This window comes from Salmo salar, chromosome 17 (genome assembly GCF_965601325.2).
Source record: "Salmo salar chromosome 17, fSalSal1, whole genome shotgun sequence".
Classification (NCBI taxonomy): Eukaryota; Metazoa; Chordata; class Actinopteri; order Salmoniformes; family Salmonidae; genus Salmo; species Salmo salar.
The window spans coordinates 13,222,917-13,243,433 of record NC_138307.1 but is presented as its reverse complement, the minus strand read 5'-3'; the positions used below and the strand labels follow the sequence as shown (position 1 = coordinate 13,243,433).

The 20,517-nt window shown below is 46.0% G+C and overlaps 1 protein-coding gene across 2 annotated transcripts in view; it reads left to right on the top strand.

Annotated features, from left to right (window-relative positions):
- LOC106575319 (vang-like protein 1) overlaps positions 1 to 20,517 on the top strand; it is a 56,377-nt gene that overhangs the window by 22,604 nt on the left and 13,256 nt on the right. For both annotated transcript variants that reach the window (XM_014151785.3, XM_014151782.3), the window contains exons 3-5: positions 312 to 441; positions 14,218 to 14,649; positions 15,017 to 15,192. In XM_014151785.3, the coding sequence (XP_014007260.3) occupies positions 312 to 441; positions 14,218 to 14,649; positions 15,017 to 15,192 (738 nt within the window). The remainder of the gene's footprint in view (positions 1 to 311; positions 442 to 14,217; positions 14,650 to 15,016; positions 15,193 to 20,517) is intronic.

The following is a 20,517-nucleotide window of genomic DNA, read 5'->3' as shown; positions in this document are numbered from 1 at the left end:
AGCCCCTGCAGACGTTCACTGTGAGAAAAGACTAATTAAAGAAATTCAAAGTAAAGGCCAGCAGGATTAAGGTTGTAGGGGATGATGGCTCCTATAACCCTGTTGTTGCTGACGCTATGGAGGAAAGAGGGAGAGAATGGGAACCAGAGAGAGAGAAATAACACAAGGTTTTGCTGGAAATCCAGTGTGTGGCAGTCCATTGCTATCGCCACGCCGACATGCTCTCTTCCTATCCTCTCCTCCGGTCTGCTGGTTGTCATGGTAACCCCGTACCCGTCGACTCACCTGGTGTACCTGTCGTTGTTTCTCAGGGAGCGCAGCCGCGACCACCACAAGTCACGCAGCAAGGATGGCAGCCGCTCTGAGAAGTCTGTCACCATCAACGCACCGCCGGCAGAACCGCTGCTGGGAGACTCGTCTGTACTGGGGGAGGAGGTCCAGGTAGGCCAATCTCTCCACAAGAAACCACACTGCTGGAAACCCTCCAAATATGAACTTGACCTTTTTCTCACATGACAACTCCTTAACTTTTACATTTCTGTATTTCGATGTTGTTTTTTTACCCTGATTTGTATTTATTGTGCAAAGCCTCATTATGATGGTAATTTAATCCTAAAGGCACGGGCACATACAGTATGCATCGGTGGACAGCTCAGCTCACGTGGCTATTTATCAGTGCTTGAAGTTGGATTTATGGTAAACAACTTCTTTGTATTACAAATGTATAAATCCACTCATGGGAGCCAGTCAATCTATCTACTGTCCGGATAAGCCCTGTGCCTTTCTGGTTGAGCTGAGGACTTCACAGGCCTGATTGAGGCTTTCAGATTACACACAGTGTGTTTATGTCCCTTTGTGTTGTACAGCTAGCTGGTCAATGTGCACATAGTCTGTGGTGTTAAACACTGGGCACTCTGGGTTTAAGGGTTTCAGGCTTTGGCTGATAAAGTCCTGCTGAAAGTGGGCTTTGAGTGCTAGGTCTGCCTGGCCCTTGAAGAGATGGAGGGAGGGATATAAAAATAGATGTTAACAGCAAGACAAAGAGTTGGACAGATCCAGATGTTATGGCTTATACACAGACTGGAGGACAAGAGATTTTGCCGTTCACGAGCAAATTCTATGTTCACTACAGTAGAGTATAGCCCAGAGCAACACTACCACTCCCACCATTACACTAACCCTTACTGACCCACTTGACAAACTCCCTTACTCGGATGAACAACACTTGCGCCACGACACAGGGTGTGTATTTAGTACTGTTCATGTATGTACGCACGTGTGTGTGTGATATATTAAGCGCCTCAACAGGATTTGCTAGTGAACAGCAGTACTCACTCAGTATATGTGTTCATGTTGTGACCCAGCCTGCCTGCGGTAATGCTGACGGGCGTACTATAGGCATCAGTCAGAATAATACAGGCTCGCTGGGAATCTCCTCAGAGAGAGATGGAGTGGAGTTGCTGTGTTACCAGCCATGCCCTGCCGGTCTCACAGTCCCATAGTACAGGGCTGCGCTCATTACCACTCACTAAGTTGGCTAAGGCGGCGTGTGTGTGACGTCTGTGCGGGGGGGGGGGGTCAAGAAGCAGTCGCCAATGCAACTCGGTTACGGCCAAGACTAGCTAATTTGTAGCAGCCTCCCATATCTATCTTGACTGGAGTAGCCTAGAGAAGCTAGCTAAGCTAGCCAAATATATAGCTAGCTAGGCTAATTGAGGCCACATGCTACACTTTCTCCCCAACCCCATTCAGATAAAACAACAGGCTACCTGTTGGTAGTTCGTTGTAGCCTGCTACTTCTCATTTTGCTATCTTTTAATTGTGTTATTTTATTCAATCTTGCATTGCATTAGTGAAAGGCATAAACAACAAGCTACATATGCGAAGTCTACCGGATGTGTGGGTCGCGCCATAAAAACTACATTGAAATGATTAAATTAATAATTTGAAATGTCATGGTATATCCTTGTATGTAACAATGTCACATCACATGGATATTTTAATTTTATTTAGAGCTTTTTCAGTGTTAAAATAGGCCTATAATATTTTTTTGCTTGCTAAAATGAATACTCATACAAGTATTTGCTGTTCGGATATTCGAATATTCAAATAACCGTGCACATCTCTAGTACAGACATTCACATGTGGCCGGCTGCACGACTTTTTAACAATGCATTGGACTGTACTTTTGAATTTGGAGGTTTTATTTTCTGGAAATATGTATCCAGACATACTTGCATGCTTTTCACCTTGTGTAATTGGTTAGTGTGTGTGTGTGTGTGTGTGTGTGTGTGTCTGGGGGTTGGCTGTAGCGCTGTGTGTGTGTGAGTATCTTCTGTGTTTTGACACTGTGTGTGTGTGTGGTGTCTTTGACACGGTGTGTGAGCCCAGATGCAGGGGTTGTGTTTGTCAGGAGGGTGCCAGCCCTCAGCAAGCTGTGACCTCTTAGTGTAGCTGTGTCCCTCTGTTACTCTGCTATAACCAGCCTTCCAGAAACAACTGTGTGTTTGACTGTGTGTGTGTTTGACTGTGTGTGTGTTTGACTGTGTATGTGTGTGTGTGTGTGTGTGTGTGTTTCGGGTTGTTTGCTGTTGAGCTTGTCAGGAAAACTTGTTGTGTGACACTGAGTGAATACTTTATACTGTATGTTTGTCATTGTGTGTTTGGGTACAGTATTTGAATTGGCAAATCAGGGCGTTGGTCTCAATATGCTCCATTTTCTTATTTGCCTTGACAGTTTTATGAGCTTGCAGCTCTAGGTGATTCTGCAGTGATGTTTGAACAGAGCTGTTTGCCACAATATTGAACGGCTGCCATTGAGGGAACCAGTCCAAAGCTCCAGGCTATGCTAGTGCGCTGACTCTCAACCCTCTCCAGTCGAGGGAACAGAAGCGCTCCCTATTCGCCTCGACTACTCGCATACACTTATGATACATTATATCAGTGTTGTAACGGTAGACCATAGATGTGGAATGGGGACTTCTGAAGTACTCGTCTCGGGTATTAGAGTTGTGCATCTGAGGAATGCACTCTAGGTCCTCACTGCTCCACCATTATGTGAAGTGGCACCCAGGAGAAACATGAAAGCCAGGAAGCATTCTTTGAGAATGAACAGCCCTCCACCTCCCACCTCTCCTGCTGACAGACAGAGGGCTGTTTGAAAAGAGAAAGTGGATCTAACTTTATTTATAGTTCACGGGATGTCAATGAAATCAGAATCCTTAGAACCCAACAATTAGACATGGTACTTGTGTTTGTGTGTGCGCCTCTGTGTTTGTGTGTGTGTGTGTGTGTGTGTGTGTGTGTGTGTGACTCATTCCAGGCCTCCACCTCAAAGCTTGTTTGTGTCATGTAGGCTAATTCTGTTTTGTAAAGGCACATTACACAATGTGCTGCACATGTACTCCCCAGTGCACGTGTTCACGTCTGTGTGATGATTGTGTACTACCTAACCTCGGCATTGAAGTGAATGAGAATCCGGCTTAAAGTGGCAAAAAAAAATCACGTTTTCGGCTGCCAATCGGTCGTTGTAATTTACTGCAGGCAGAATCCAAAGCGGGCAGACGCAGGGTCCCTCAGAATGGAGGCAGTGCCAACGAGACATCAAACTTAACTCTGTCAGCCTCTGATCCCCCCAACCCCATAACATGCACCTCTCCACTGTACCTCCCCACCCCTGTCTACCCCCCCTCTCCCTCCAGTTTAATTCTGCCCAATTAAAGCAGCACCTGTCCTCTGAGATTGTTAGGTAAAGAGGTAACAACAGGGCTACAGTGCATTTCTAAGCAGAGTGCAGGTAGTTCTGTGTTGGGGAAGTACGAGGTACAGTAGTAGCGATGCAGCGCGGGGGTTGTTCTCATGTCTTATTCCCCCCCATGGTTCCATGGTGAGTTGAGCCTCTCTGAGTTCTAGGCCGTCTATGCAGGAGACAAGTGGTTGAAGACGTCTAGGGTTGCAAAGGGTCGGAAACTTTCCGGTAAGTTTCCGGAAATTTTCCATGGGAAGTTAAGCCCGGGAATTCATATTTTTTGTTGTTGCTTATAACAGTAAACCTTTTTTTTGTGGGATACACATACAGCAATCCTAGGTCTTGTAGCATATTTTGGTTAAACTATCCCCAATTCAATGGAATTGCAACCCTCTGCATACAGCTGATTCTCAAGATCTTGCACACTAATGAGGTGATATTGAGCCCACACTACTACACTGTCTGAGCCAAGGACTACATGCTTTCTGGTTTTGATTCGAATACTGGGTGCGGTGAATATATATATATATATATATGTGAATATATATATATATATATATATATATATATATATATATATATATATATATCTCATGCATTATTTTCATGCATTATTTTTTGTTTGCCTACAGCAAAGTGTGTTTAAATCATTTCTAACTTGTTAACAATTTCTGCTAGTTAGTTTTTGGGTTTTAGCTTGCTTGAGCCTGCTGAGTGTTAATTCACCTGTTTCCATACATGTTTCATTTTAAAACATTTATCTTACAAAGGAGGAGTTTAATCTAACTGCTTAACTATTTATCTGTACATGGAATTGCATTTTTTTTTTTTTACTCATTTATTTTCTAATCTTTACAGGAAAATGCCACGGGCACTATCTGATGTGTGGAGACATTTCACTGCAGCTAATGTAGAAGGAAAAGCTGTGTACATTTGCAAATACTGTGCCAAATCATATGTGAAGAATGCAACAAATATGCAGAATTATCTGGCCAAGTGCATAAAGTTCCCTCGGCGCTCACAACAAGCGACCTCTGACAAAAGTCCCTCTACTTCCATTCGAGGTGAAAATGATGAATCAGACACCTTATCGATAGCAACAGCTCATGGTCTTCCTATAATCAATGTTTTTTTTACTCAATGGAGGAACGTAGTCAGAGAAATACTGATGAATGTCTTGCTCGAGCTGTGTATGCAACTGGTTCACCTCTGATGCTCACAGGCAATGTGTATTGGAAGAGATTTCTGAATATTCTTCACCCAGTATACACCCCTCCAACCAGACATGCTTTATCTACTCATTTGCTGGATGCAGAGTTCAAGTGAAGGTCAAGCAAATCATAGAGAAAGCATACTGTATTGCAATCATCTCTGATGGGTGGTCGAATGTTCGTGGGCAAGGAATAATTAATTACATCTCCACCCCTCAACCAGTATTCTACAAGAGCACAGACACAAGGGCCAACAGACCCACCGGTCTCTACATTGCAGATGAGCTGAAGGCAGTCATCAATGACCTTGGACCACAGAAGGTATTTGCACTGGTGACAGACAATGCTGCAAACATGAAGGCTGCTTGGTCTAAAGTGGTGGAGTCCTACCCTCACATCACACCCATTGGCTGTGCTGCTCAAGTAAAACTAAATGCATGCTCTTCAACCGATCGCTGCCTGCACCTGCCTGCCTGTCCTGCATCACTACTCTGGACGGTTCTGACTTAGAATATGTGGACAACTACAAATACCTAGGTGTCTGGTTAGACTGTAAACTCTCCTTCCAGACTCACATCAAACATCTCCAATCCTTAACTCATGTTTGCAGCATCAAGAATTGGCTTCCTATTTCGCAACAAAGCATCCTTCACTCGTGCTGCCAAATATACCCTAGTAAAACTGACCATCCTACTGATCCTCGACTTCGGCGATGTCATTTACAAAATAGCCTCCAATACCCTACTCAACAAACTGGATGCAGTCTATCACAGTGCCATCCGTTTTGTCACCAAAGCCCCATATACTACCCACCACTGCGACCTGTACGCTTTCGTTGGCTGGCCTTCGCTTCATAATCGTCGCCAAACCCACTGGCTCCAGGTCATCTACAAGACCCTGCTAGGTAAAGTCCCCCCTTATCTCCGCTCACTGGTCACCATAGCAGCACCCACCTGTAGCACGCGCTCCAGCAGGTATATCTCTCTGGTCACCCCCAAAGCCAATTCCTCCTTTGGCCGTCTTTCTTTCCAGTTCTCTGCTGCCAATGACTGGAACGAACTACAAAAATCTCTGAAACTGGAAACACATCTCCCTCACTAGCTTTAAGCACCAGCTGTCAGAGCAGCTCACAGATCACTGCACCTGTACATAGCCCATCTATAATTTAGCCCAAACAACTACCTCTTCCCCTACTGTATTTATTTATTTTATTTATTTTATTTTGCTCCTTTGCACCCCATTATCTCTATTTCTACTTTGCACTTTCTTCTACAAATCTACCATTCCAGTGTTTTACTTGTTATATTGTATGGACTTGTTTGCCTTTACCTCCCTTATCTCACCTCTTTTGCTCACATCGTACATAGACTTATTTTTCTACTGTATTATTAACTGTATATTTGTTTTACTCCATGTCTAACTCTGTATTGTTGTATGTTGTCGAACTGCTTTGCTTTATCTTGGCCAGGTCGCAATTGTAAATGAGAACTTGTTCTCAACTTGCCTACCTGGTTAAATAAAGGTGAAATAAATTAATAAATAAAAATGCATTGTATCTGCTCCTCAAGGACATCATGGCACTGAAAACAATGGATACACTACAAGAGAACCAAGGAAATGCTTAGGTATGTGAAGGGTCATCAAGATATAGCAGCAATCTACCTCACCAAGAATAGTGAGAAGAATAAGAGCACCACATTGAAGCTGCCCAGCAACACCCGTTGGGGTGGTGTTGTCATCATGTTTGACAGTCTCCTAGAGGGGAAGGAGTCTCTCCAAGAAATGCCATATCACAGTCTGATGATTTGGACAGCCCCATCAAGAGGATCCTCCTGGATGATGTATTTTGGGAGAGAGTGGTAAGCATCCTGAAACTCCTGAAACCTATAGTGGTAGCCATTGCACGGATTGAGGGAGACGATGCCATCCTGTCTGATGTTCAGACTCTACTTGCGGATGTAAGAGAAGAAATCCATACTGACCTGCCTACTTCACTGTTGCTCCAATCAGAGGAAACTGCAGTTCTGAAAGACATCAAAAAGCAAGAAGACTTCTGCCTAAAGCCCATACACGCCGCAGCGTACATGTTGGACCCCAAGTATTCTGGCAAGAGCATCCTGTCTGGTGCAGAGATCAACGAGGCCTATGGTGTCATCACTACAGTGACTCACCACCTTGGCCTGGATGAGAGCAAGGTTTCTTGGCAGTCTGGCGAAGTACACTTCCAAGCAAGGGCTTTGGGATGGAGATGCAATATGGCAGTCGTGCCAACAAAATTAATCACTCAAATGTATTTATAAAGCCCTTTTTACATCAGCCGATGTCACAAAGTGCTGTACAGAAACCCAGCCTAAAACCCCAAACAGCAAGCAATGCAGATGTAGAAGCACGGTGGCTAGGAAAAACTCTCTAGAAAGGCCGGAACCTAGGAAGAACCTAGAGAAGAACCAGGCTCTGGGGGGTGGCCAGTCCTCTTCTGGCTGTGCCGGGTGGAGATTATAACAGAACATGGCCAAGATGTTCAAACGTTCATAGGTGACCAGCATGGTCAGATAATAATAATCACTGTGGTTGTAGAGGGTGCAACAGGTCAGCACCTCAGGAGTAAATGTCAGTTGACTTTTCATAGCCGATCATTCAGAGTGAGAGACAGCGGGTGCGGTAGAGAGAGAGTCCAAAACAGCAGGTCCGGGACAAGGTAGCACGTCCAATGAACAGGTCAGGGTTCCATAGCAGCAGGCAGAACAGTTGAAAGTGGAGCAGCAGCAGCATGACCAGGTGGACTGGGGATAGCATGGAGTCAGCAGGCCAGGTAGTCCTGAGGCATGGTCCTAGGGCTCAGGTCCTCAGTGAGAGAGAGAATTAGAGGGAGCGTACTTACATTTTCACAGGACATCGGATAAGACAGGAGAAATACTCCAGATATATCTCATCAGCCACCTGGTGGAAGGGTCTTTGTGGATCAGAGGCTCTTTCCCCTGTTGCCTCCATCATCCTCCAAATCCCACCAACATCAGCTGCCTCAGAGCGCAACTGGTCCTTGTTTGGGAACACACACACCAAAGCACGCAACAGGTTGACCAATACAAGGGTTGAAAAATTGGTGGCCATCCGGACAAATTTGAAGCTTTTTGAGCCTGACAAATTGCCATCCTCAGCACGGTTGGACAGTGAAGATGAGGCCTCAGAGTCTGATGTTCAAGAGGTGGACATTGAGGTCCAGGGAGAAGACATGGAAGCCTGAGAGGAAGACAACCAAAGCTTTAGTTTCCAGACTATCATTTTACAGACATATGTTGAAAACATTTTTTGGGAGATGCGATGGATCATTGGGGATCATTCAATATTCCCTTTTGTTGTTCAGTGAAATCATCCCATGTGACGAGTCTAATCATTTAATTAAAGTTCAATTCGTAACAATGTTTTTACATTTTATTTCTATTGGAAGGATTTAATCATTTGCAATTATGTCTACTTATGATAAGGTAAAATGGTTCTGTTTCTGTCTCCCATATGATATAGTATTTATATCCAATGCAAAAACATCTACATTTAAATGGTATTAATATTAATTCCCATATATTTCCGTTAATTCCTGTTATTTCCCACGGGAATGTTCCACCTCTGAATATTCCCCAAAATGTGCAACCCTAATGACGTCGCTTCTTCACACAGGAAGTGAGTTAGTGTCCACTCCAGTCCTTTTGTAGATCTGCGTCTTACTTGAATCTGAAGAGTATCTATGTTTCTTTTAAGGACGTCTCCGTCTTTCAGTAGCAAGGGGTCTTTCTAACAGTGTTCTGACTGTGTGGTTGTATTGTCATCCTACATAGAGGCTGCGAAAAGCCTGCAATCCAATGTCTATGAACAGTTAATCCGTACAGAGACTGTCATCGTCACGGTGTCTTCATTTTTTGGCCGAGGGATCGGGGAAGTCGTGACACCATCACCGTAGTAGTCAGTGGCTCAGAAGGAATGGACGGAGAGTGGTTTTCACTGGAGCAGGCAAAGATGAGCAGAGAGAGAATGAGAGAAGTTGCCCCAGGGAAGTGAAGGAATAGAAAAGAGCGTTTAAAGATGGGAGGGTGGGGGGTATAATAGGGGTGGCAGGCAGGAGCCCTCTGAGCCTAATTGGTTTATTATTTTGTTTGCTGTCTCTCTCTCTGGGGGGCACAGCTGTTTGTTTAATGGATCCCCCCTCTTCATCCTCCACTGGCCCTTTCATCCCCCCACCATCTTGCTGCTCTTAGGACATCCCATGTGATTTCTCTCTCTCTGTCTGTGTGTGTGTGTGTGTTGCTTTTACATTGTGTTGCCTGTACATTAAACCCAGAGACACACAGCCCATACAGTACAGTCTCTCTCGGGGCATGATGGGGTGATGGAGATCTAGTGGTGAGGCTGTAGCGGTGGAGGCAAAGAGGTTGTCTCAGAGTGGAGAGATGCACTAGCTGGATCTCTATGGCCAAGCTTGTCCCTGTGCTGGCCGGACGACGCTGTTAAACGTTAAAGTTTGCCGTTTCGACATGAGCTCTCCGCTTTGATGGCGACTGTGGAGGTGGTGATGGTGGTGGAGACCTCCAAGGCAGAGGAAGACTCCAACTCTCCACCTGGGGACACTCCTGCTCTCAGCCCAGGGCCATGCACAGAGTCAGGCCAGGTAAGACATGGTAACCACGGACTGTGTGGTGGATGGCCGAGGGCTGTAACATTTCCTTCTATCTAAGTGGATGTTCGAGGTCTGGATCCAAGGAGTTGACATGCATGCAACTGGCAAGCCATTCATGTTCAAGTAGTGTGCGTGCATTTGTTAAATACAGTGAGAGAGAGCGTTTTTGGTGTCGCTGTTGTAGTCTGTGAGACCACTGTTTTAGAAGTGATTTAAAAATGGCTGTCTTTTTGGAGGGAGAAATCTGCTCGGTGATGACAAAGCTGGAATCTTATGGTCATTTTACATGAAGTTCAAAATGAGCTGCGTCTCACGATGTGATAGGAGGGTTAGAGGACAAGTGTTTAGTTTAAATAGAAGTCATAATTTTTCCCTGGAGAACTCCTATTTATCCCTACTGACTCTCTTTCTGGCAGTCTGAACTCCCACCTTGTCCCTGACTGTTCCACCTATTTCCTCCACGTTAGTGTAGAACATTGCTACTGCCCACCTGCCCTGTCTCTCTGTCTTGACATGTAATTGGCGGCTTTGTTTGCTTTGCGTTGCTTGTCACGGCTGTGCTTGGGGCTGGATGTTAACAGCTTCTAGGAATGCCCCCTGTACGTTGCTATAGTTACCGCTCATCTCCCAGGAGTCTGTTGAGTGCTTATGCTCCGTCTCTGAGCAAAGGGCCCCGTTTGATCTACCCCACAGACCACAGCAGCACACAGCCCTTTTTATAGACATGTGATTTAACATTGGAGACAGTAGCTTGTATTTATAGTCAAGCATTGTGTTACTGTATTTCACTTAATTTGTACATGGAGAAAGATTCCCACCGATGACACGTTAGTCACACTCACACACACACACACCCTGAATGGTTGGCGACATTAATATTTCTACACTTTGGTTTGACACACATTTCCTTCCTGATTGTCTCTTCATTTTTTATAATAGAATGAAAGGAGTCCTGAGTGAAAATGTTTGGATTTTTTGCATGTGGGAAAGGGAGGTGGGGATACCTACTCAGTTGCACAACTGAAGCCATTCCACTAAAATGTCTTTCGCATTTATACCCAACCCCTCTGAATCAGAGAGGCTGCCTTAACCGACGTCCGTGTCATCGGCGCCCGGAGGGCAGGTGGTGTTACGGGGTTAACTGCCTTGCTCAAGGGTAAAACGGCAGATTTATTTCACCGTGCCGGCTCGGGGATTCGAACCAGCGACCTTTCGGTTATTGGCCCAACGCTCTTAACTGCTAGGCTGCCTAGCGTGTGTATAGATTGTGTATATGTCTTATTGCTGAATGGGTTTGGACAGTTCTACCCAGTTTCTCAGAGTTTTTAGGCACCTCTCTCTCTCTCTGTCTGTTTTTGTCTCTGTCTGTCGCTCCCTCGGTCGGTTCAGATTTCACAGGAGTGCTCATTGCCATTGGGATGTCAGTGTCGCTCACACCCCTCTGTAAAAGTGTACTCTCCTCTTACCTTCTCCTCTCCCCATCTCCCCTTTCTTTCTGAATGTGTATCAGCGTGTGGGAGAGAACATGTCAAATTGGATGTTTCAATGGCTATTCAGCTGACTTTTCACTGTATAACCCCTCCCCCACCACCATAGAGGTGTTGGTGAATCACCACAGGTTTCTGATTAGGGTGGATGTTGTGGATAGTCCTGACAGGTGTGGAGGTGGGGGGTGTAATACTCCACAATCCCTCTCCCTTCTCTCTCATTCACCCTCCCTCCTTCTCTCCTGTCTCCCTTCGGCTCTCCTCTCTCGCTCTTTTGTCTGCCCCCTTTCCTCCTCTCCTTCAGCTGTGTGTCTGTGATGGTGAATGTGTTGAATGGTAGTGGTGCCAGCCAGGTGCAGGCATTTCTCTCTGCTATTAGATCAGCGCCCTGATGATTCTCTAGTCCTATCAGGGGATTTGGGTCAGTGTTCTACTCAGGCAGGCACAGGGAGGCAAGGGCCCAAACTTCCCCATCCAAAACCTCCAAACTCTCAGCCCTGGTTGGTACGGGCCAACCAATGGAAACCTTAATGGGGTGTTTCTCTAGATTACTTCATCAAAATGAGATGATTGATTTAAAATGGGTTTCTCATTCTCTATTTGGAATCATTCTATTCATAAAGCCATCACTCTCTCTCTCTCTCTCTCTCTCTCTCTCTCTCTCTCTCTCTCTCTCTCTCTCTCTCTCTCTCTCTCTCTCTCTCTCTCTGTGTGTTTTGAACTATCCATTGTTTCACACACTCACTATGGAGTGGCAAAGGACCTCTTCAACACCCTTTAGTGTTAATGAGGGCTATCTTATATACACACACACACTCTCTCGCATAGTTGAGAGCTGCATCAATTCCCTTGCCTCTCCTCCTCTACCCCTTTCCCCACTCCTAACTGTGGCAGGTTTGGGTTTGTAGTTCAGGTAATAACCCTGGTGTGTTCTCTGTGGACACAGCTCTTCCTGGTCCAGTGGGGAGGTGGAGACTAGAGGATCTCAGTGCTCTGGCTAGGGGCTGTGATGGTAGCGTCAAGGTGCTGATGCTCAACACCACCTGGAAACTACACAATGGGGTCAGCTGACTCTTATATCAAAATCACAGCATGGAACTGTTGAAATGGCACTGAAATATGTTCCAGTGTTGAATGGTGCAATTCAAGCCAGCCATGTGACCTGAACATTCAATCGGATGTGGATGTTTGTTTTCCACCTAAATGAAAATGCGCAGTTACATAAGAACCACTAGTGTTTTGACCCTGTGACCTCTTTGCCCCAAAGGTCATACAGCAGCTCTACACTGTGATTTACAGCCTACCCATTGGTCCATTATAAGGATTAGTCTCTGGAGGCCAGACTGACTGGAATAATGGGTATTTACGACTGTTAGGTTGTGTTATCGGTTAGGATTGTATCAGGAATGTTATCCGTTAGGTGGGTCAGTTTTACTGTTTCAGATTAGAACCTGGACATTTGACGGCGTGTCGTCAACCCCTCCCTTGAACTGCTTGAATTGGCAGAAAGTCATGATATGAGAGGTTTTATTACTAAAAGGATGGAGTTCAGCCTGTAGGAATGGAGGAGAGACGGAGGTGTAGTTTCTATGGCGTACACATCACCAAACACACCAAGACACAACCTATTTCCCCCCCCTCAGGAGACTGAAAAGATTTGGCATGGGTCCTCAGATCCTCAAAAGGTTCTACAGCTGCACCATCGAGAGCATCCTGACGGGTTGCATCACTGCTTGGTATGGCGACTGCAAGGCACTACAGAGGGTAGTGTGTACGGCCCAGTACATCACTGGGGCCAAGCTTCATGCCATCCAGGACCTCTATACCAGGCGGTGTCAGAGGAAGGCCCTAAAAATTGTCAAAGACTACAGCCACCCTAGTCATAGACTGTTCTCTCTGCTACAGCATGGCAAGCGGTACCGGAGCGCCAAGTCTAGGTCCAAGAGGCTTCTAAACAGCTTCTATCCCCAAGCAATAAGACTCCTGAACATCTAATCAAATGGCTACTCAGACTATTTGCGTTGATCTTTGATTTTATATGCCTCACTTGGTTCTCTCTGATTTCATTCAAATTTGACCTCCCTTTGAAGTTGAACACAGTGTAATAACCATGGCGGGTTGTCTGTAAGTGGCTTGGGATAGGGACATCAAACACACTTCTAATGTATTGAACCCACAACAGCAACATTTAGCTAAATGTAGTTTCTCTGGACACTGCAATAGGAGCTGGCCTGATTACAGTGGGATATTAACTGTGGCTGCTGCATCTTTCCGACTGGGGATAGAGTGTCTCTGTAAAGCTCGGCCTTCTATTCTTCTGCCCATCCTGTGCTGTTTTAACTCCTAGGGCCATGGGACAAAGAGCCCCCCCCCCCCCCCCCCCCCCCCGCACACACACACACACACACACACACACACACACACACACACACACACACACTGTGCATCCTGTATGAATTCCCTTTTTCTCCCCTCTGTGCTATTTTTAGCTGCCTGCCGATTTAAATTCGAGTCTGCTGAGGAAATCAAATCAGGCTCCATCTGTTGTCGTTGGGGAACTAGGGAAAGAGCAGCAAGATGGATAGATAGTCTCTGGTCTTGTCTGTCCAGTCTCCCTGTTGGTTTGTATTGGGCAGCCCTCCCTGGCAGCTCAGTTAGCAGTCTACACTGTGGGCCTGTGTTGGTACAGTGTTATAAAGGCTCTTATCTGTGTTGTTTTAGGAGCTCTCGCCAGCCACAAATGACCTTTATTATCTGTGGTTGCCAGAAAACACAGACGTCAGCGCCTCGCCTCTCGTACCCCAGGCAGTCACTCTATTCGCTGTTTTCTTTTTCCATTTCCCATCTTTCTTTCTCTCGTTCTCTCTTTGTTTGCTCGTCCTCCCCTCCCTGGTTGACTTTTGAACGGAAATGAGCACAGCTTTAAGCTGTCTATAGAAATGAGCCTAGAGTAGAAAATTCCGGCCTGACTTGCCAGATGTATAACTTTTCCTGTCTCTAATAAATTTGACTATAGTAGTAACATGCTTATATGCTACAGTATTTAACACTGACTCCTCTCTCTTTCTCCCGTCCTTCTTCCCCCTCCCTCCCTCCTCCCAGGATGACAACTGGGGCGAGACCACCACGGCCGTCACTGGGACGTCGGAACACAGCCTGTCCCAGGAGGACATTGTCCGGATCACCAAGGACCTGGAGGACAGCGTGGGCCTGGACTGCCGGCGCTACTTTACCCTGACCCTGGCTGTGGTTCTGGGCCTGCTGGTCTTCCTCACTCCCCTGGCCTTCCTGGCTCTCCCCCACCTCCTTTGGCCTGACAAGCTCCTGGTGTGCGGCACGGCCTGCGAGGGCCTCTTTATTTCCGTGGCGTTTAAGTTGTTGATACTGCTGTTGGCCGTGTGGGCGCTGTTCTTCCGGGCTCCACGCGCCGGCCTGCCCCGGGTGTTTGTGTTCAGAGCGCTGCTGGCCGTGCTGGTGCTGCTGTTTGTCGTGTCCTACTGGCTGTTCTACGGCGTGAGGATACTGGACTCCCAGGTACAGCAGGGAGAGAGAGAGACTCACACTCAGTGTTTGTAATGCGTCTAATTACTGGTCACCACTCTGCCTCTTCAAGTATTGAATTTGTATGTCATTGCTTTCATCTGTGTAAATCTCTTGTCATGAATGTGTGTGTACCACAGGAGGTTGGTGGCACCTTAATTGGGGAGGACGGGCTCGTGGTAATGATTGGAGCGGAATAAGTGGAATGTTATATAACACATGGTTTCTATGTGTTTGATGTCATTCCATTCGCTCTGTTCCAGCCATTATTATGAGCTGTCCTCCCCTCACCAGCCTCCACTGGTGTGTTCCTATGTAGTGTATTGACACTAACAGCTGCTGGGTTGTCTGTTGTTCCCAGGATGAGCACTACCAGGGCATCGTGCAGTACGCTGTATCTCTAGTAGACGCTCTGCTCTTCATCCACTACCTGGCCATCGTTCTGCTGGAGCTCAGGCAGCTGCAGCCCGCCTTCTCTGTCTGCGTCACGCGCTCCACCGACGGAGAGACACGCCACTACAACCTGGGCCAGCTCAGGTGAGATGCGGAGGGAGAGGGCGGGTGAGAGGGAGGGGGAGACTGATGGGGGGAGGATGCGAGAGGAGAAAATTCCTTGAAAGACTGGACAACTCAGTAGGTAGAGCAGGCTGAGAAGGAGAGAGCAGAGAAAAGAAAGTAAGAGGTGTGTGTGTGTGTGTGTGTGTGTAATAAAAGTTATAAGCCAGAGAGAACAGCTCAGACTAGAAGAACCTGGTCTGTAATGACTGTCCTTTTGATGTGCCGTCTGAATGTACCAGGAAGAGGTTTTACCTCGTGAGTTGAGAGATATAGTCAGACTGTCAAAATCCGCTCTCTCATATCCCCTTTTGTGAGGGCCTCAAACATAACATATGTTGGTATTATGCCGGGGCCCTCTGGTTCACCTTTGTCTACCTCAGTACAGTGGCAGATGATGGACATGTAAAGTGCTTTAGCCTCTGCTTCACTAGTGTTGTTAGAGGCTGCCCTGGGGCTGTTGTCGCTCACAATGTGCCTTGCTTTTTTCCTCAGCTGGCCAAGGCAGCAGCACTCTCTCTGTTGTCTGTATGTGCTTGTAAACAAACAGCTAATTAGTGCTCCCTACAGGCCACACTGAGCATCTGGTCAGAGAAGATTCATACCATACACACACACACACACACACACACACACACACACACACACACACACACACACACACACACACACACACACACACACACACACAGATTCTCAGGTTCCAGTGGAGACTGGGTGTGTCCCCATGCATGTCCTCCTCCATTCCCAGGCAACTGGTGAGGACATTCCTCTGTGTGTCTGGCAGGCAGTCTGTCTGGCAAGTGTCTGATGGGATATCAGAACAATGAACCTGGCCAGGAGGCCTGTTCTTCTGTCTGACTCTGAGCTGGCCGTTCTTTGATGCCAGTCTCAGGGCAGAAGAAGCCTGAGGAAATGCTCAAGATCCTAACACCAACATTACCAGAGATTCACCTCTGCAAGAATCCTGCTATTCTCCTCATTAATTGTCCCCCGTCTCCAGTGTGGTCTACCATAACAAGTTGCTACTTATGGTAGAGAAGAGCCACAGGCACACGAGGCACAGTCAGGCTCATATCTAGGCCAGTGTTTGGGCTGTATTTGTTTGTCTCCTCTCTCTGCTGTAGTTTAATAATTGATCAAAGTGGCGAGCACCGGAGACCCTGACTGCTCAAAGTGCTGCCTTCATCACAATGGGTGTATGTAGTGGAGTTAACTTTAGGACGTTGGTTTAGGAGTTTGTACTTGTTTTGTGCTAATGCACAATTGCGTGTGTCTGACGAAACGTCTTCATACAGTATGTATAAATGGATTATAGCTTTAAGTGGATTTAAAACTTGACAAAGTTGTTTTACAGTGTGCCTTTGTTTTGGAGATGTCAGAATGTGTCTGTCAGTATACCATACCAGCCGTGTCTGTCTGTGTGCCATGCCAGCGGTGTGTCTCTGTGTGCCATGCCAGCGGTGTGTCTCTGTGTGCCATGCCAGCGGTGTGTCTCTGTCTGTCTGTCTGTGTACATTACATTTACATTGCGGTGTGTCTGTCTGTCTGTCTGTCTGTCTGTCTGTCTGTCTGTCTGTCTGTCTGTCTGTCTGTCTGTCTGTCTGTCTGCCTGTCCGTGCCTGCCAGCCAGCCAGCCAGCCAGATGTTTATACATCCATGTATTTGACATCGTAGTTGTGGGTTTGTGAACCCACCTGCCTCCTCCATGTGTTCACATCCACTAACACTCTTCATCCTGCCATGGTCGTTTTCTCTGTATCAGTCATGTGTTCACATCCACTAACACTCTTCATCCTGCCATGGTCGTTTTCTCTGTATCAGTCATGTGTTCACATCCACTAACACTCTTCATCCTGCCATGGTCGTTTTCTCTGTATCAGTCATGTGTTCACATCCACTAACACTCTTCATCCTGCCATGGTCGTTTTCTCTGTATCAGTCATGTGTTCACATCCACTAACACTCTTCATCCTGCCATGGTCGTTTTCTCTGTATCAGTCATGTGTTCACATCCACTAACACTCTTCATCCTGCCATGGTCGTTTTCTCTGTATCAGTCATGTGTTCACATCCACTAACACTCTTCATCCTGCCATGGTCGTTTTCTCTGTATCAGTCATGTGTTCACATCCACTAACACTCTTCATCCTGCCATGGTCGTTTTCTCTGTATCAGTCATGTGTTCACATCCACGAACACTCTTCATCCTGCCATGGTCGTTTTCTCTGTATCAGTCATGTGTTCACATCCACGAACACTCTTCATCCTGCCATGGTCGTTTTCTCTGTATCAGTCATGTGTTCACATCCACTAACACTCTTCATCCTGCCATGGTCGTTTTCTCTGTATCAGTCATGTGTTCACATCCACTAACACTCTTCATCCTGCCATGGTCGTTTTCTCTGTATCAGTCATGTGTGATGTCCAGCACCACTCTGGGATGAATCCCTCTATGGGGACACACAGCTGCTGCTAGTCTACACAAAACTCCCTGCAGTGGTAAAGCTGATTTATAATATATATACAGTACCTTCAGAAAGTGTTCACACGCCTTGACTTTTTCCACCTTTTTTTTGTTACAATTGGGATTTAATTGTCTTATTTTATTTGTTTAATCTATACAAAATACATAGTGTCAGAAGTGGAATTTTTTTTTTTTTGAAGATGAATTAAAAATAAAACCCTATCTTGATTACATAAGTATTCACCCACCTGAGTCAATACCTTTGGCAGTGATTACAGCTGTGAGTCTTTCTGGGTAAGTCTCTAAGAGCTTTCCACACCTGGATTGTACAATATTTGCCCATTTTTATTATTTTTGAAATTCTTCAAGCTCTGTCAAGTTGGTTGATGATCATAGCTAGACGGCCATTTTCAGGTCTCGCCATAGATTTTCAAACCGATTTAAGTCAAAACTGTAACTAGGCCGCTCAGGAACATTCAATGCAACTCTAGTGTATATTTGGCCTTGAGTTTTAGGTTATTGTCCTGCTGAAAGGTGAATTTGTCTCCCAGTGTCTGTTAGAAAGCAGACTGAACCAGGTTTTCCTCTAGGATTTTGTCTGTGTTTAGCTCTATTCCGTTTCTTTTTATCCAGAAAAAGAGTCCCTAGTCCTCGCTGATGACAAGCATATCCATAACATGATGCAGCCATCACCATGCTTGAAAATATGAAGTGGTAATCAGTGAGTGATGTTTTCAGTTGGATTTGCCCCAAACAAAACGCTTTGTATTCAGGACAAAAAGTTAATTCCTTTGGCCACGTTTCTTGCAGTATTACTTTAGTGCCTTATTGGAAACCGAATGCATGTTTTGGAATATTTTTTATTCTGTACAAACTTCCTTATTTTCACTCTGTCATTTAGGTTAGTATTGTGGAGTAACTACAATGTTGTTGATCCATCCTCAGTTTTCTCCTATCACAGCCATTAAACTCTAACTGTTTTAAAATCACCATTGGTCTCATGGTGAAACCCCTGAGCAGTTTCCTTCCTCTACGGCAACTGAGTTAGGAAGGACGCCTGTATCATTGTAGTGACAGGGTGTATTGACACACCATCCAAAGCATAATTAATAACTTCACCATGCTCAAAGGGATATTTTTGTATTGTAGGGACCTTACAGGTAATTGTATGTGTGGTACAGATATGGAGTAATCCTAAAAAAAACAGTAATTTTGTAAACATTTAGAAAAACAATTCCAATTTGACATTGTGGGGTATTGTGTGTAGATCAGTCGCAATCTAAGTAGAATCAGTTTTAAATTCCGACTGACATAACAAAATGTGGAAGAAGTCAAGGCTTCTGAATACTTTGAGGGCACTGTGTGTGTGTGTGTGTATATGTGTGTGTGTATATATGTGTGTGTGTGTGTGTATGTGTGTATGTGTATATATATACTGCACTGCACTGCACTGGAATGAGGGAGAGGAAATGTCCATAATGTCCTGTCACTTAGCCTGACATTTCCCCTGCGTCAGCACTGGGTGTGTAAAGTTGCATACCTCTCTCACCTCCCCCCCAATGTCACTGCTGTTAGGACGTCCCATGACTGTTTCTATCTCCGTCTCCTCTCTCTCTCTCCTACTCACTCTTACATGTGGAACGGTACACAGCAGCAAACCTTTCTCATGGTGTAGTATCAATAGGGGAATAAAGAGGAGGATGGGTTAGAAGAGAGGACTGTGTCTGTCTACAGAGGGGGACAGTAGCCTCAGTGTGCTGCCTGGCTGCCCCAGGGGGAAATGGGAAGCGCATGCTTCCAGGCCAGCACGTGGTACTTCCTGACTCTGTCTGCAACAGTTAAGTTAGCGCCCTGCTCGTTTTAACAAATGACACGAGTCCCTGGTGGAGGGTGGGGGAGCGGGAGGAGAAAGGAGGGGAGGAAGATGTAAAAGGAGAGAGCCTTTTGAATTGAATAGAATTGAAAGAGAGACAGGATTCAGTGTCAAATAGGAGGGGAGGAGAGCGGGAGAGGAGACTCCCTGACATATGGGCCGTTTTTTCTGGAGCTTGGGAACTGTAGACTAGTCAGTTGAGCCGTGAGGAATGACCCTGTGCTTCTGTAGGCCTGTGAAAAGCTGCTTGCATCTACTGCTGCTCTGTTAGTGGGCCCCACGCAGTTACAACGCAGAGGAACTGTACTCTGACTGTCTCTCAGCAGCGTACTAACAGGGCTAGATTGGATCAGTAGGCTACAATAAGCGACAGCAGAAAATCATCCCAGGCATTTCTAGATCAAAACCCCAACGGTCGACCTGTGTAAAGGCACGTAAACAAAATGGATACACACGCTTAATGAATTGGTATTGTGTAGCTGGCTAATCAGCACTGGTACATTGATCACTTTGACCACATGTCTGTGTAGACAATAACTTAGAGATGGGTTCAGGCCATACTCGGTTGCTACATAATGGATTGCTAAAGCACAAGAACAGAACACATATGTAAAGTCTCAACTGGTGAAATATTGCTGTCTTTGAGAGGCAAGACATGGCATGTTGATCCGGGACAGGACGTCCATGCTGCAGCAGCAATAGGAAGTAGTCTGTCTCTCTCTAACCTCAGCCTCTCTCTCCCAGCAGTGCTGTGAGGTTCTGTTGACAGAGCCTAGGCAGCAGGGATATGTCCCTGTGTTCGGGGGGGTGTCGGTTAATCATAACATGATGACTCAAAGTAACACAGTCACACTCTCATTCCTGGCGCTAGTGACTCCTCTCCTCACACTCCCCTCTCAATCTTTCTCTCCATCTCTCTTTCTCTCCCTTTGTCTCTCGTCTGTCTCTCGTCTGTCTCTCGTCTGTC